At 43.7% G+C, this 16,063-nt stretch overlaps 1 protein-coding gene across 3 annotated transcripts in view; it reads left to right on the top strand.

Annotated features, from left to right (window-relative positions):
- The window catches only part of LOC133575713 (uncharacterized), a 177,242-nt gene extending 167,382 nt beyond the window's left edge, over nt 1-9,860 (top strand). Inside the window, exon 2 of one of the 3 annotated variants that reach the window (XR_012049282.1) lies at nt 6,515-9,860. Coding sequence is in view for 2 of the 3 variants with exons in the window: in XM_061928499.2 (XP_061784483.1) it covers nt 6,515-7,923 (1,409 nt within the window). In the remaining variant the exon portion in view is untranslated. The remainder of the gene's footprint in view (nt 1-6,514) is intronic. The other 2 variants (XM_061928499.2, XM_061928500.1) reach the window with 2 other exon arrangements.
- Nucleotides 9,861-16,063: the final 6,203 nt, after the last annotated feature.

Below are 16,063 nucleotides of genomic sequence, written 5' to 3' on the forward strand. Positions count from 1 at the left end.
CTGGAAAGGTCTCTTTTGGCAAGGTCTTCCTTTTGAATATCACCATGGGTGGAAGTTTCTGGCCATTAGCATGGCAAGCTAGAACCACAGTGAAGGATGACTTCTCATTCCCTGTGGTGCGAATATTCACCGTACGTGCTCCCGTTGTATCCACAGTGCGGTTCACAGGAATATCAAAAGTCAGTGGAACCTCGTCCATGTTGATAATGTTCTCTGGCCGGATCTTTTTTTCAGCTATCTTGTTTTTACAATATGCACGGAAAGTAGCCAGCTTTTCTTGAAAGTCTTTAGGCAGTTGCTGTGAAATAGTAGTCCGTGTGCGGATGGAGAGATTGCGTCTTTTCATGAACCGGAAACCTGTCGCTTAGTAGGAGCCATTTTGTGGTCTTTACAGATGTAAACACACAAAGGAAATGAAACGTAATATCCGCGCGCTTCTTCTTCTTCTACGCGGGCGGGTGGTTGCTTACAGTAGAAGAAGAAGCGCTTCCTGTTCTATGGGGGCGGGTGCTTACCTTGGCGGTTGCTTGCGTAGAAGAAGAAGCACTTCCTCTTCTACGGGGAAAAAAGATGGCGGCTGTTTACCGTAGTTGCGAGACCAAAACTTTATGAAAATGAATCTTAATATTAATCCATATATAAAGCGCACCGGGTTATAAGCCGCACTGTCAGCTTTTGAGTAAATTTGTGGTTTTTAGGTGCGGCTAATAGTGCGGAAAATACGGTAATTGTCTTCACCGGTAGAGGCAAGGCTTCACCCATGTAGGACTTTCTTGATGTAGGTGGTAATATGTCCAGTATGACATGCAATGCAAGTTGGTTGCCCAGTAATACATACAGAAATTTGGAAGGGCCATACTGTACCTCCATCATGGTTTGCTCTTTGTAAAAACTCCTTGCGCAGACGTGGCTGTTTGCCGTTCCAAATATAAGATGAAATTATTGAGTCTAATTTTTTGAAAAATGTACCAGGGATAAATACAGGCAGGCATTGAAACAAATACACATATTTTGGAAGCACATTCATCTTAATTGCATTGACTCTGCCTATAAGTGAAATGAAAAGGTGGAGTCCAATTAGCCAGATCTTGCTTGGTTTGTGTAAACAACTTCCCAAAGTTTTGCCTGAAGAGGTCTTTAAAATTCTTTGTAATAGTAACTCCGAGGTATTTAAAACTGTCTGTAGTGATCTTAAAGGCCTACTGAAATGCGATTTTCTCATTTAAACGGGGATAGCAGGTCCATTCTATGTGTCATACTTGATCATTTCGCGATATTGCCATATTTTTGCTGAAAGGATTTAGTAGAGAACATCGACGATAAAGTTCGCAACTTTTGGTCGCTGATAAAAAAAGCCTTGCCTGTACCGGAAGTAGCAGACGAGTAGCGTGACGTCACAGGTTGTGGAGCTCCTCACATCTGCACATTGTTTACAATCATGGCCACCAGCAGCGAGAGCGATTCGGACCGAGAAAGCCACGATTTCCCCATTAATTTGAGCGAGGATGAAAGATTGGTGGATGAGGAAAGTGAGAGTGAAGGACTAGAGGGCAGTGGGAGCGATTCAGATAGGGAAGATGCTGTGAGAGGCGGGTGGGACCTGATATTCTAAAACAGTAAATAAACACAAGACATATATATACTCTATTAGCCACAACACAACCAGGCTTATATTTAATATGCCACAAATTAATCCCGCATAACAAACACCTCCCCCCGCCCGCCAATACAACTCAAACACCTGCACAACACACTCAACCCCACAGCCCAAAGTACCGTTCACCTCCCCAAAGTTCACACAGCACATATATTTCCCCAAAGTCCCCAAAGTTACGTACGTGACATGCACATAGCGGCACGCACGTACGGGCAAGCGATCAAATGTTTGGAAAGCCGCAGCTGCATGCGTACTCACGGTACCGCGTCTGCGTATCCAACTCAAAAGTCCTCCTGGTAAGAGTCTCTGTTGTCCCAGTTCTCCACAGGCCAATGGTAAAGCTTGACTGTCATCTTCCGGGAATGTAAACAATGAAACACCGGCTGTGTTATCCGGCGCAACAGTCAGGGGGTGCATTCTACGGCGGGGGTGCGTTATCCGGCACAACACCTGCCGCAATACACCGCTTCCCACCTACAGCTTTCTTCTTTGCTGTCTCCATTGTTCATTGAAGAAATTGCAAAAGATTCACCAACACAGATGTCCAGAATACTGTGGAATTTTGCGATGAAAACAGACGACTTAAGATCAGCATTTCAAAATTGAAATAAAAATGAACTATGTTAAACCTTCACAGCTTAAACCAGCCTGCAATTTGTGGACCCTTTGGAGAAGTATAGATAAGAAAGAGGGGGAAAAAAAAAAATAAAAAAAAAATAGATACAATTAAAAGAAATGTAAAATTAAAAACTTGATAGAGACAAAACCCTACAAAATGAAATAATCCAATGAAGCTTGATCATTTTTCAAAAAAGATACAAATTAAATAGAAAAAAAGGGCTTCTTTATACACGTGCATCTCAAATGAGGTAGGGAAAATAAGAGAAAATAATAAATTATAGGCTTAAATGGATATATGCTGCTGCTGAAACTTTACAAACTTCTATCTAGACTAGGGATGTCCCGATCCGATATTTGGATCGGATCGGCTGCCGATATTTGCCAAAAATTGCGTATCGGCAAGGCATGGGAAAATGCCGATCCAGATCCAGTTTTAAAAAAAACTCCGGTCCGTGTTTTCCAACGCGCCGATTTAAATAATACATTCCACTTTTCTGCTGCTCCCTAATTTCCGTTCCGCATTTTCCAGCACACCTTCAACACATCCACATGTCTGTGGATTCTCACACAGTCGCTTTTAGCTGCTGGCATTACACGACAGGCTCTTCTCACTCTTTCCTGTGTCTCCCTCTCACAGACAGCAAGCGCACCTTCTTACACACGTCACATACTGTCACGTCATACGTCACATACTGTCACGTCCTCTCCCAGCAGAGAACGAGGTAGCAGCATGGCTAACGTTAGCTGTGATGCTAGCGCAGCCGTGCGAGCAACGCTCCCTCTAAGGTGCTCGCCTGTGCAATTGCGCACTGTTTAAGCGTCCTCTGCGCATAGCAAATCTATGCCACGCACAAAATCAAATAAAAAAATAAGCGCATAACAATTTTCGACACACGGACACGACAGAGAAAACCGTTTTCGTCATCATTGTTCAAATATTGTGACGTCTGTCGAGACGCTTATCTCCATTCGGTGCCACACGTCCACACCATCAAAATGCTGAGGCAAAAATGTCCACATCAACACCGTATGAAAAAATTAGTGATTTTTTTTAGTTGTGATTTCCTTCTCTGCATGAAAGTTTAAAAGTAGCATATATTAATGCAGTATGAAGAAGAATGTTTTAATGTAGACATGCAAGCCTTGAAAGAAAATGTTGAAAATCAAGACTACATTTCCTGCAAATGGGTGCATTTCTACCCTATATTTTAACTTTAGATTTATTCTCATATCAAACTCTTTTGGCTGTCTTTTTGACACTTACATCCGGCACCCCCCTCCACACCCTGGATTATAAATAATGTAAATAATTCAATGTGATTATCTTGTGTGATGACTGTATTATGATGATAGTATATATCTGATAGTATATATCTGTATCATGAATCAATTTAAGTGGACCCCGACTTAAACAAGTGGAAAAACTTATTGGGGTGTTACCATTTAGTGGTCAATTGTACGGAATATGTACTTCACTGTGCAACCTACTAATAAAAGTCTCAATCAATCAATCAAAACACATAGAATCATCATACTGCTGTGATTATATGCATCAAGTGTTCATTCAAGGCTAAGGCAAAATATCGAGATATACCGTATTTTCCGCACCATAAGCCGCCCTGGGTTATAAGCCGCGCCTTCAATGAATGGCATATTTCAAAACTTTGTCCACCTATAAGCCGCCCCGTGTTATAAGCCGCATCTAACTGCGCTAAAGGAATGTCAAAAAAACAGTCAGATAGGTCAGTCAAACTTTAATAATATATTAAAAACCAGCGTGATGTGGGCGCGCATGGAGTCGTATATCAACATGGACGGAGCTGCGTGAAAAAAGCCACCCGGCCTCTTCGCGTAAACTTACCTTAACCACTCGCTCATCTTTTCTTCATCCATCCATCCCTTCGAGTTAGCTTTTATGATGACGCCGGCTGGAAAGGTCTCTTTTGGCAAGGTCTTCCTTTTGAATATCACCATGGGTGGAAGTTTCTGGCCATTAGCATGGCAAGCTAGAACCACAGTGAAGGATGACTTCTCATTCCCTGTGGTGTGAATATTCACCGTACGTGCTCCCGTTGTATCCACAGTGCGGTTCACAGGAATATCAAAAGTCAGTGGAACCTCGTCCATGTTGATAATGTTCTCTGGCCGGATCTTTTTTTCAGCTATCTTGTTTTTACAATATGCACGGAAAGTAGCCAGCTTTTCTTGAAAGTCTTTAGGCAGTTGCTGTGAAATAGTAGTCCGTGTGTGGATGGAGAGATTGCGTCTTTTCATGAACCGGAAACCTGTCGCTTAGTAGGAGCCATTTTGTGGTCTTTACAGATGTAAACACACAAAGGAAATGAAACGTAATATCCGCGCGCTTCTTCTTCTTCTTCTATGCGGGCGGGTGGTTGCTTACAGTAGAAGAAGAAGCGCTTCCTGTTCTATGGGGGCGGGTGCTTACCTTGGCGGTTGCTTGCGTAGAAGAAGAAGCACTTCCTCTTCTACGGGGAAAAAAGATGGCGGCTGTTTACCGTAGTTGCGAGACCGAAACTTTATGAAAATGAATCTTAATATTAATCCATATATAAAGCGCACCAGGTTATAAGCCGCACTGTCAGCTTTTGAGTAAATTTGTGGTTTTTAGGTGCGGCTAATAGTGCGGAAAATACGGTATATCGTGTATCGCAATATGGTCTTAAAATATTGCAATATTAAAAAAGGCCATATCGCCCAGCCCTAGTTCAATGATGCCATTTCTGTTTGTCATGTATAATTTTGTCTATTTTGTGTTTATCCTTGAATAAACAGGTCAGTTTCTTGTTACCAACCATTGTGTATTATTCAAACTCCCCTAATTCAGCTGGCTAGTTGTTATCAAGAGTACTAAAACCCTTTTCAACATGATTCTGACAACTAAGTAGGCGAAATAACTTTAAACTTTAATACATGCTCGGATAGGCCAGTATCGGTCAGTATCGGTATCGGTCAGTATCGGTATCGGATCGGAAATGCAAAAACAGTATCGGTATCGGATCGGAAGTGCAAAAACCTGGATCGGGACATCCCTACTATGTGCGCTTTTCTTTTGATCGCGACTGTACCATATTTTCCGCACTATTAGCCGCACCTAAAAACCACAAATTTACTCAAAAGCTGACAGTGCGGCTTATAACCCGGTGCGCTTTATATATGGATTAATATTAAGATTCATTTTCATAAAGTTTCGGTCTCGCAACTACGGTAAACAGCCGCCATCTTTTTTCCCCGTAGAAGAGGAAGTGCTTTTTCTTCTACGCAAGCAACCGCCAAGGTAAGCACCCGCCCCCATAGAACAGGAAGCGCTTCTTCTTCTACTGTAAGCAACCACCCGCCCGCGTAGAAGAAGAAGAAGAAGAAGCGCGCGGATATTACGTTTCATTTCCTTTGTGTGTTTACATCTGTAAAGACCACAAAAAGGCTCCTACTAAGCGACAGGTTTCCGGTTCATGAAAAGACGCAATCTCTCCATCCGCACACGGACTACTATTTCACAGCAACTGCCTAAAGACTTTCAAGAAAAGCTGGCTACTTTCCGTGCATATTGTAAAAACAAGATAGCTGAAAAAAAGATCCGGCCAGAGAACATTATCAACATGGACGAGGTTCCACTGACTTTTGATATTCCTGTGAACCGCACTGTGGATACAACGGGAGCACGTACGGTGAATATTCGCACCACAGGGAATGAGAAGTCATCCTTCACTGTGGTTCTAGCTTGCCATGCTAATGGCCAGAAACTTCCACCCATGGTGATATTCAAAAGGAAGACCTTGCCAAAAGAGACCTTTCCAGCCGGCGTCATCATAAAAGCTAACTCGAAGGGATGGATGGATGAAGAAAAGATGAGCGAGTGGTTAAGGTAAGTTTACGCGAAGAGGCCGGGTGGCTTTTTTCACGCAGCTCCGTCCATGTTGATATACGACTCCATGCGCGCCCACATCACGCTGGTTTTTAATATATTATTAAAGTTTGACTGACCTATCTGACTGTTTTTTTGACATTCCTTTAGCGCAGTTAGATGCGGCTTATAACACGGGGCGGCTTATAGGTGGACAAAGTTTTGAAATATGCCGTTCATTGAAGGCGCGGCTTATAACCCAGGGCGCCTTATGGTGCGGAAAATACGGTATATTGGTGCTGGACAATAATGTCTAATGTGACTGAGCAAAACTGGCCTTTTCTAAAACATGTTTGTTTTCTCCTGTCCCGCAGATGTCGACGATGAACGTCTTCTCCGTGAGCAGGAGGAAGGACCACCACCCTTCTGCATAAAAGAGGAAGAAGGGGTACCACAGCCCCCAAACATTAAAACTGAAGAGGGGGTACCACAGCCCCCAAACATTAAAACCGAAGAGGGGGTACCACCGCCCCCAAACATTAAAACTGAAGAGGAGGTACCACATACCCAATACGTTAAATATGAAGAGGAGGAACACAGCATCAGTCAGGAGGGAGATCATATTGAAGGACTGGAGGAGTTCCCAGTGACTGGTGTCCCTGTGACGAGTAAAGAAGATGAAAGTGAGGAGAAGAGAGAGGCGGAGCCTCCAAGCAGCAGCTCAACACAACACATGACAACAGAAGCTGATGGAGACCACTGTGGAGGATCACAAGCAGACAAGATCTTAGCTCCACTTTCAGATAGTGAGGACACAACGTCACACTCTCCTGACACTGATGATGAAGACTCTGACACTGATGATGAAGACTCTGACACTGATGATGAAGACTCTGAAGATGATAAGACGTGGGACCCTGACAACACTCACTTCAAATGTTTTCACTGTCACAAAACCTTTGCCCTCAAATCGTCTCTAAATAGACACATGAAAAATCACACTGGAGAGAAACCATTTCCGTGCTCGGCGTGCAATCAAGTATTCAGCATCAAAGCAGACCTGATAAAACACGCGAGAACACACGCTCAAGAGAAACCTTGTTCTTGTTCAGTGTGCGGCGAATCTTTCACAGGGAGCGAAAGTTTGAAAAGACACATGATAAGACACCCTGGAGTGAAACTATGTTTCTGTTCGGTGTGCGGGGCAAGTTTTAATAAAAAGGACAGTTTGAATAAACATATGAAAACACACACGGGAGAAAAACCTTTCCCCTGCGCAACCTGTGGCGTATGTTTTTCAAGGAAGGACAGTTTGAGAGAGCACACGAGAAAACACACCGGAGAAAAACCTTATTCCTGCTCAACCTGTGGTTTGTGCTTTTCCAGGAGGGACCGGTTGATAGAGCACACAAGAACGCACACCGGAGAAAGACCCTTTTCCTGTTCTGTGTGTGATTCCAATTTTGGCCGAAGTGATTATTTGAAAATCCACATGAGAACGCACACCGGAGAAAAACCCTTCTGCTGTACAACCTGCGGTTTAAGTTTTACGAGGAAGAGCCGTTTGAATTATCACACGAGAATACACACCGGGGGGAAAGTGCTGAGTTGCAGTGTGTGTGATAAAAAATTCTTCCATGAGGACCAACTCAACAAACACAAGTGTGTTGCTGAGAACAGCAGCAGTAAAATAGAAACGCGCTCCGCAGACCTCCGCCAGGATCCGGATGTTGATCAGGACCAACACCGAAATGTAATCACTTGTTCCTTATCCCATTTCTGACATGTCCTGAAAGTTGCACTGACTTTTGTTTTACTTTGTTATGATGCAAACTACCTGCCGGACTATCAAACAGTTACTTTTAGTTACTTTTCAATTACTTCAACGGCAAACGTGAAAATATGTTTTTTTAGTTACACATCCTGGAAAACAACATCCACACAACAGTTTATATTTATTAGACTTACACTTCCTTTTTATTGTCATTCAAATGTGAACTTTACAGTACAGAAAAGAGTGAAATGTTGTTGGTTCTGCCTTCAAAAGCCTGCACAACCTGCTACTCCGGGCCGGAACGTAGTCTTCTGTTCGAGCGCACTACCCCTTCGTTCCCGAGTTTCGAGCTGTGCGCCTCGTCTCACCCCGCGTTTCCTCTGCTTCCCTGACTGCCTCTCGGATCTGGACCTCCCGCTTGGACACGGACCTTCTTCGCCTCGCTATAGCGCCCCTGCTCACGGACCTCCGAGCTCTGCCTTGTTCCTCCTGATTTTCCGCCTCTCGCTCAACACCACCGGTCACACACAACAGCTAATCTCCACACATAGTCACACACCATACACACTTTGGGTCTAGTCACACTCCATTCTCTCGTTTATTTAGATTATTGCTTGTTATATACGTATATAGTGTGTATATATATAATACATCATAGAGTTAAATACTGCACCCCCTTGTGGTCTGTGCCGTCTACTCCCCCCGTACACAACACTTTTGTACGATAGACATTTTTGTTTGTACTAGCAATTTTGTATCGTTTGCATGTGACCTTGTAGAATAAGATATCTGTTTTTCATGAATAATGCTCTGAATCTTTTTGAGACGGTTAACAAAAAACAAGTCTATTTTTTTAATTGGTCAATTGATTGGCAATCAGGGCACACCTGTTCCAAGTTGCCAGTCAGGCTTCTTTTTATGCCTTTTGTCAGTGCTGGATCATTGCTTGCCCTTGCTTAGTGATCGTTGTTTCGCTTGTGCTTGTAATGGCAAGGTTCCTGTGCACTTCCCAGCTGCACTATTTCGACCTTGTTTTTGAGTATTGACTTTATTGACGTAAAGTAAAGCGAACCACCGAACGTGACAATAACAATGTACGGTGTTAACCTTGGAGACTGGACTTCTACGGTATCTCCCTCCAGCTGCTTCTTTGTCAAACACACCATCAGCAGCTTGTACATACTTTCATGGATACCTGTTTGCCTTTTAGACGGGTTTTTTTGACATTATCTGCTATATCAGGACAAGAAAACTTGTAATGTTGTGTTCGTAAGTCTTGAGTAAGATGATAAAAGTGATATTGGACAATCAGACACTATGTTATTATGCTAATAGGCCATGTTATTCTTAAATGATCTATTAAATTAATTTCATGGCAAGTATATAAACATACATATGTGTACATATATATGTATATTTATAAACAATAAGTATCACTGTTGGCGTTAACGCATTTTTTTATGTATTTTTACGAATTGAAATAAAAAAGGATTCACATTTCCGGATTTACTGACTTCTTTTTGTTTTTAGCTCCGCTATCAGATAGTGAGAACACAACGTCACACTCTCCTGACACTGATGATGAAGACTCTGAAGATGATAAGACATGTCACACTGACAACACTCACTTCATGACAAAACCTTTAAATACCGTAGTGATCTGAACGCACATATGCCGGAATTTTAATTTTCCTGAGGGAACTCTCCTGAAGGAATCAATAACGTACTGTCTATATATTGTCGGAGGCAGATATTTACATATATCCGAATTTAAGTGCTACTTCTTTTTATTTCATAATCATATTACAAAACAGCTAGTGTTTTTCTTCCAATTGTGGTCTTTTGGTTGTCTGCAAAACTGTGTGCTTAACCTTGAATGAGGAATGTTATAAAGAGAGATAATGGGCATTTGTTTTGGCTAGAGAGACATGACTGCCAGGGACTTAAGAGGGGAGAGGGTTTTTCGGGGGGGGGCAGACCATTTTAGCGAAGCGATTGAATGTTCTATGCTGGACTGGTCTCAATGTATATATGCAAAGCTTTGCAAATATATTACAAAATACCTATTCTGTCTCTGGTGGTTTTTCTACTCAGCTTTAAGTGTCGTAAAGAGCTTGGGAGCGACTTGTGACTTGAATTCCCTGGGAGGAACAACTGGTCCAAAACGCAACAATATCTATATGAGAAGACACCAGAGGTGGGACCAAGTCATTGTTTTGCAAGTCATAAGTTAGTCTCAAGTCTTTGCCCTCAAGTCCCGAGTCAAGACAGGCAAGTCCCGAGTCAAGGCTGGAAAGTCTTAAGTTCCAAGTCCTGCATTTTGAGTTTTGAGTCATTTCAAGTAATTTCAACGACAGACTAATATATTTACACAGAGTGTGTATTCTTTTAAAACGCTGTATTTATTTATTTATTAAAACAAGTGCATTTGAAATAGCAGGAAAAATAATAGTGCTGACATTGCACTTTATAATAGCACTATTAAAGGCCTACTGAAATGCCATTTTCTTATTCAAACGGGGATAGCAGGTCCATTCTATGTGTCATACTTGATCATTTCGCGATATTGCCATATTTTTGCTGAAAGGATTTAGTAGAGAACATCGACGATAAAAGTTCGCAACTTTTGGTCGCTGATAAAAAAGCCTTGCCTGTACCGGAAGTAGCAGACGAGTAGCGTGACGTCACAGGTTGTGGAGCTCCTCACATTTGCACATTGTTTACAATCATGGCCACCAGCAGCGAGAGCCATTCGGACCCAGAAAACGACAATTCCCCCATTAATTTGAGCGAGGATGAAAGATTTGTGGATGAGGAAAGTGAGAGTGAAGGACTAGAGGGCAGTGGGAGCGATTCAGATAGGGAAGATGCTGTGAGAGGCGGGTGCAGAGCCTGCCCAAGGCGGAGAGACATGAAACAAAAACCTATATGTAGGTCTGACTTAGACCTACATTTCATAATAGTACATTCTCGGGCTAATATCAACAGGAAGTTGGCAATTCCCCCTTCAAGACAAAAAAGTACTAAAAACAGTCACTTTTGCCTCTTTGAGCTGTAATTTGACCCCCTTAACATGCTTCAAAACTCACCAAACTGAACACACACATCAGGACTGGCAAAAATTGTGATCTAATAAAAAAACCTAACCCCAAATCTCAAATGCTTAGGGCCCCGCGGCCACCAGGGGGCCCCCAAAAGCAATTAACAAAAAATTATTATTTTTTATTTTTTTGCATGTACAAGTCTGACTGATGATTTCTAAATGATCAAAGATATATTATTGTACAAAAACACAATTTTAGGTCAACATTTTTGCACATTGCTGTTTCAGGTTTTTGTTACCAAAAATAATAAAGTGAATCAGAATCAGCTTTATTGTCCAGTTATGTTTAACACACGTGGAATTTAACTTCAGTAGACTGCGCTCTCTTTGTACAAAGTAAACATTAAATATGAACAATTAACTAAAAATATAAACTAGTAATTAAAGACTAATATGTCTGATTGTGGCGGTCCGCTCCCTGTATGATCAGTGTCAGAGCTTGGTTCGCATTGCCGGCAGTAAGTCGGACACGTTTCCGGTGAGGGTTGGACTCCGCCAAGGCTGCCCTTTGTCACCCATTCTGTTCATAACTTTTATGGACAGAATTTCTAGGCGCAGTCAAGGCGTTGAGGGGATCTGGTTTGGTGGCTGCAGGATTAGGTCTCTGCTTTTTGCAGATGATTTGGTACTGATGGCTTCATCTGGCCAGGATCTTCAGCTCTCATTGGATCGGTTCGCAGCGGAGTGTGAAGCGACTGGGATGAGAATCAGCACCTCCAAGTCCGAGTCCATGGTTCTCGCCCGGAAAAGGGTGGAGTGCCATCTCCGGGTTGGGGAGGAGATCTTGCCCCAAGTGGAGGAGTTCAAGTACCTCGGAGTCTTGTTCACGAGTGAGGGAAGAGTGGATCGTGAGATCGACAGGCGGCTCGGTGCGGCGTCTTCAGTAATGCGGACGCTGTATCGATCCGTTGTGGTGAAGAAGGAGCTGAGCCGGAAGGCAAAGCTCTCAATTTACCGGTCGATCTACGTTCCCATCATCACCTATGGTCATGAGCTTTGGGTTATGACTGAAAGGACAAGATCACGGGTACAAGCAGCCGAAATGAGTTTCCTCCGCCGGGTGGCGGGGCTCTCCCTTAGAGATAGGGTGAGAAGCGCTGTCATCCGGGGGGAGCTCAAAGTAAAGCCGCTGCTCCTCCACATCGAGAGGAGCCAGATGAGGTGGTTCGGGCATCTGGTCAGGATGCCACCCGAGCGCCTCCCTAAGGAGGTGTTTAGGGCACGTCCGACCGGTAGGAGGCCACGAGGAAGACCCAGGACACGTTGGGAAGACTATGTCTCCCGGCTGGCCTGGGAACGCCTCGGGATCCCCCGGGAGGAGCTGGACGAAGTGGCTGAGGAGAGGGAAGTCTGGGCTTCCCTGCTTAGGCTGCTGCCCCCGCGACCCGACCTCGGATAAGCGGAAGAATATGGATGGATGGATGGATGTACAAGACTGATGAGACAAGATGTGTCACGGCCAGGGCGCATTGGAATGCGTCCTCATCCTTGCGCGCTGCAAGCACCGCGGGACACGCCCACGACTGTGGCGCAGATCTAGGGACGCGCCGCGCGCGTCTCCGCCCTGCAGCTGCCGCCAGCTGCAATCAATTGCCGGCAATCATCACACCTGCCTGGAATGAAGGAGCTGACTTCATAAGCCTGGACATCTTGGCATGCCGGCGCCGGAATATAATCATCTGTTGGCGTATAGTAAGCGATCATCCTGCTTGATGCAATACTGTTCTCTCTGTCTGTTTTCCCTTCCGTGTTTCATTGTTGTGTCATCCTACTGCAGACCTCCGTTCCTGTGTTTTGACGTTGCTGTGTGTCTCGTCATTTCTCGTCGTCGTTCCCCTGCTTCTCGGACTGCTCCTTGGATCTCGACCTCCCGCTTGGACACGGATTCCCCTCTTCCCCTGGACTTCCTCATCTCTCGTTCAACACTTGGTAACGCACACCTCAGTTAAATACTACACATAGTCTTACACCATAAACACTCTTGGATTTTGCCACACTCCATTTCCTTAGTTCGTATATTTAGTGTTGTTTATTATTATATATATTACTATATATAATAAATCATTGAACATTACTGCCATCTAGTGTCTGTTGCCGTCACCTCCCCTGCAAACCTTAACAAGATGACACTTTTACTGTAAATACAAAGCTTTATCACTTGGACTGTTCAACCCCAGGCCACTCTTGTAGCTGAATGTTTTCTACATTTTAAGATTAGGAACCATATGTGGAACTCTGGACATCATTCGTTCATTCATTGGTATTATTTATGTTCTTAACTGGGCCACCCACATATCTTTATAAATGACATGTCATTTGTAAAGACATGCCAGGCTGACAATAGGATCATGTAAACAACACTGCCAGAGCCGCAATGATTTATAGTAGGTGTGTGAATGATCAATCAATATTATTGGCAGAAATAGAGGGCCCCAAAATCAAATTTTGCTTAGGGCCCCATGGAGGCTTGGGCCGGCACTGGGCGGGTGGGACCTGATATTCAGCTGGGAATGACTAAAACAGTAAATAAACACAAGACGTATATATACTCTATTAGCCACAACACAACCAGGCTTATATTTAATATGCCACAAATTAATCCCGCATAACAAACACTTCCCCCCTCCCGTCCATATAACCCGCCAATACAACTCAAACACCTGCACAACACACTCAATCCCACAGCCCAAAGTACCGTTCACCTCCCCAAAGTTCATACAGCACATATATTTCCCCAAAGTCCCCAAAGTTACGTACGTGACATGCACATAGCGGCACGCACGTACGGGCAAGCGATCAAATGTTTGGAAGCGTACTCACGGTACCGTGTCTGCGTATCCAACTCAAAGTCCTCCTGCTAAGAGTCTCTGTTGTCCCAGTTCTCCACAGGCCAATGGTAAAGCTTGACTGTCATCTTTCGGGAATGTAAACAATGAAACACCGGGCTGTGTTTGTGTTGCTGCAGCCGCCCTCAATACACCGCTTCCCACCTACAGCGTTCTTCTTTGCTGTCTCCATTGTTCATTGAACAAATTGCAAAAGATTCACCAACACAGATGTCCAGAATAATGTGGAATTTTGCGATGAAAACAGACGACTTAATAGCTGGCCACCATGCTGTCCCAGCAGGATATTTCAGCGAAATTTAAACTTGCACTTTAGTAAGCTAACCCGGCCGTATTGGCATGTGTTGCAATGTTAAGATTTCATCATTGATATATAAACTATCAGACTGCGTGGTCGGTAGTAGTGGCTTTCAGTAGGCCTTTAACCAGTCATTTTAAACATTTAACTCATTCCTTTACAGAATAAACACATTTAAAAAACAAGTGCAACTGTACTTATTTGCACAAAAGTGTATTTCCGTGGCGTATTTCATTGTAACTAGTTCCACAGCAGTTTCTATCCTGTTCTTACTTTATCTTATTGATCTCATCTCATACTGTATGTGTGTTGATGTGTGCGTACACATGAAAAACATAACAAATACATGAACGTAACAATGAACAGAGTTGTAATTTTTAGATGTCAGGGCCCTATGCAATATTTACACATATTGTTAATATAGTATACATTTTAATTGACCTTTATTTGACTATGTTTGTCTTTTTGTAGGTGGCTAAAATACGCGGTGCTGCTGACCGCCGTCTAACGTTACGTTACTGTGTGTGATACATTGACTAACGTAATGTTACTGTGTGTGATACATTGACTAACGTTACGTTACTGTGTGTGATACATTGACTAACGTAATGTTACTGTGTGTGATACATTGACTAACGTAACGTTATGTGTAGGTACCTCATGCAACCCTGCTTAAAAAAAAAAATCACTTGACAAAAAGTATGAATAATGTAGCGAACTGCAGTGGACGCAACAGATTGCCGTGTTTGCAATGACGTTATAACCACAGACATCTTATAAGTAGACGGAGCATTGGTTGCTGTGACGCGAGAAATTCGGCCGCCATCTTGAAGTGGTGATGAGAAGCCGGCGAGCAGCCTAAACTGACAGTTGACAGGTAGAAAACAAAGATGGTGTTCAGCGTTTTCCTACTCAAATGAGCGGACTGTTGAAAATAGGAATCGGGGGATTACTTTTCACAAGTAAGATTTGACATTAACGTACTATTGGTTGTATTTTGTGAAAAGAATATTAGCACAGAGTTGAGAAGGAGCAAAGATCTTCAATATTTGTATGTGGAAATCACTAAGAAATCTTTTGGGGGAGGATGACGCCCCTACAGGGGTTTGCTTTACAAACTTTCAGCCCCACCTAAAACAAAATTCACCAGCCGCCCCTGATTATGATGCATTCTCATTTTAGGCAAAGTATAAGACAATACTTTCTTAACAGTATACTTGTAACCAGGAATAAGTCTTCAAGTAACAATATTCAAATACTAACATTGTTGGGTTGAACAGAATTTGGTTTTATTCTGAATCCAGTGAAACAGATTGGTGGTTTTAGCTGATATGAAGACTTTCAGGTGTTTATATATGTTTTTGTTTAAGTATTTGGCAGACGCTTTTATCCAAAGTCCATCCATCCATCCATCCTCTTCCGCTTATCCGAGGTCGGGTCGCGGGGGCAGCAGACTAAGCAGGGAAGCCCAGACTTCCCTCTCCCCAGCCACTTCGTCCAGCTCTTCCTGTGGGACCCCGAGGCGTTCCCAGGCCAGCCGGGAGACATAGTCTTCCCAACGTGTCCTGGGTCTTCCCCGTGGCCTCCTACCGGTCGGACGTGCCCTAAACACCTCCCTAGGGAGGCGTTCGGGTGGCATCCTGACCAGATGCCCGAACCACCTCATCTGGCTCCTCTCGATGTGGAGGAGCAGCGGCTTTACTTTGAGCTCCCCCCGGATGGCAGAGCTTCTCACCCTATCTCTAAGGGAGAGCCCCGCCACCCGGCGGAGGAAACTCATTTCGGCCGCTTGTACCCGTGATCTTGTCCTTTCGGTCATAACCCAAAGCTCATGACCATAGGTGAGGATGGGAACGTAGATCGACCGGTAAATTGAGAGCTTTGCCTTCCGGCTCAGCTCCT

Source organism: Nerophis lumbriciformis, linkage group LG33 (genome assembly GCF_033978685.3).
Source record: "Nerophis lumbriciformis linkage group LG33, RoL_Nlum_v2.1, whole genome shotgun sequence".
In the NCBI taxonomy this organism is placed as follows: domain Eukaryota; kingdom Metazoa; phylum Chordata; class Actinopteri; order Syngnathiformes; family Syngnathidae; genus Nerophis; species Nerophis lumbriciformis.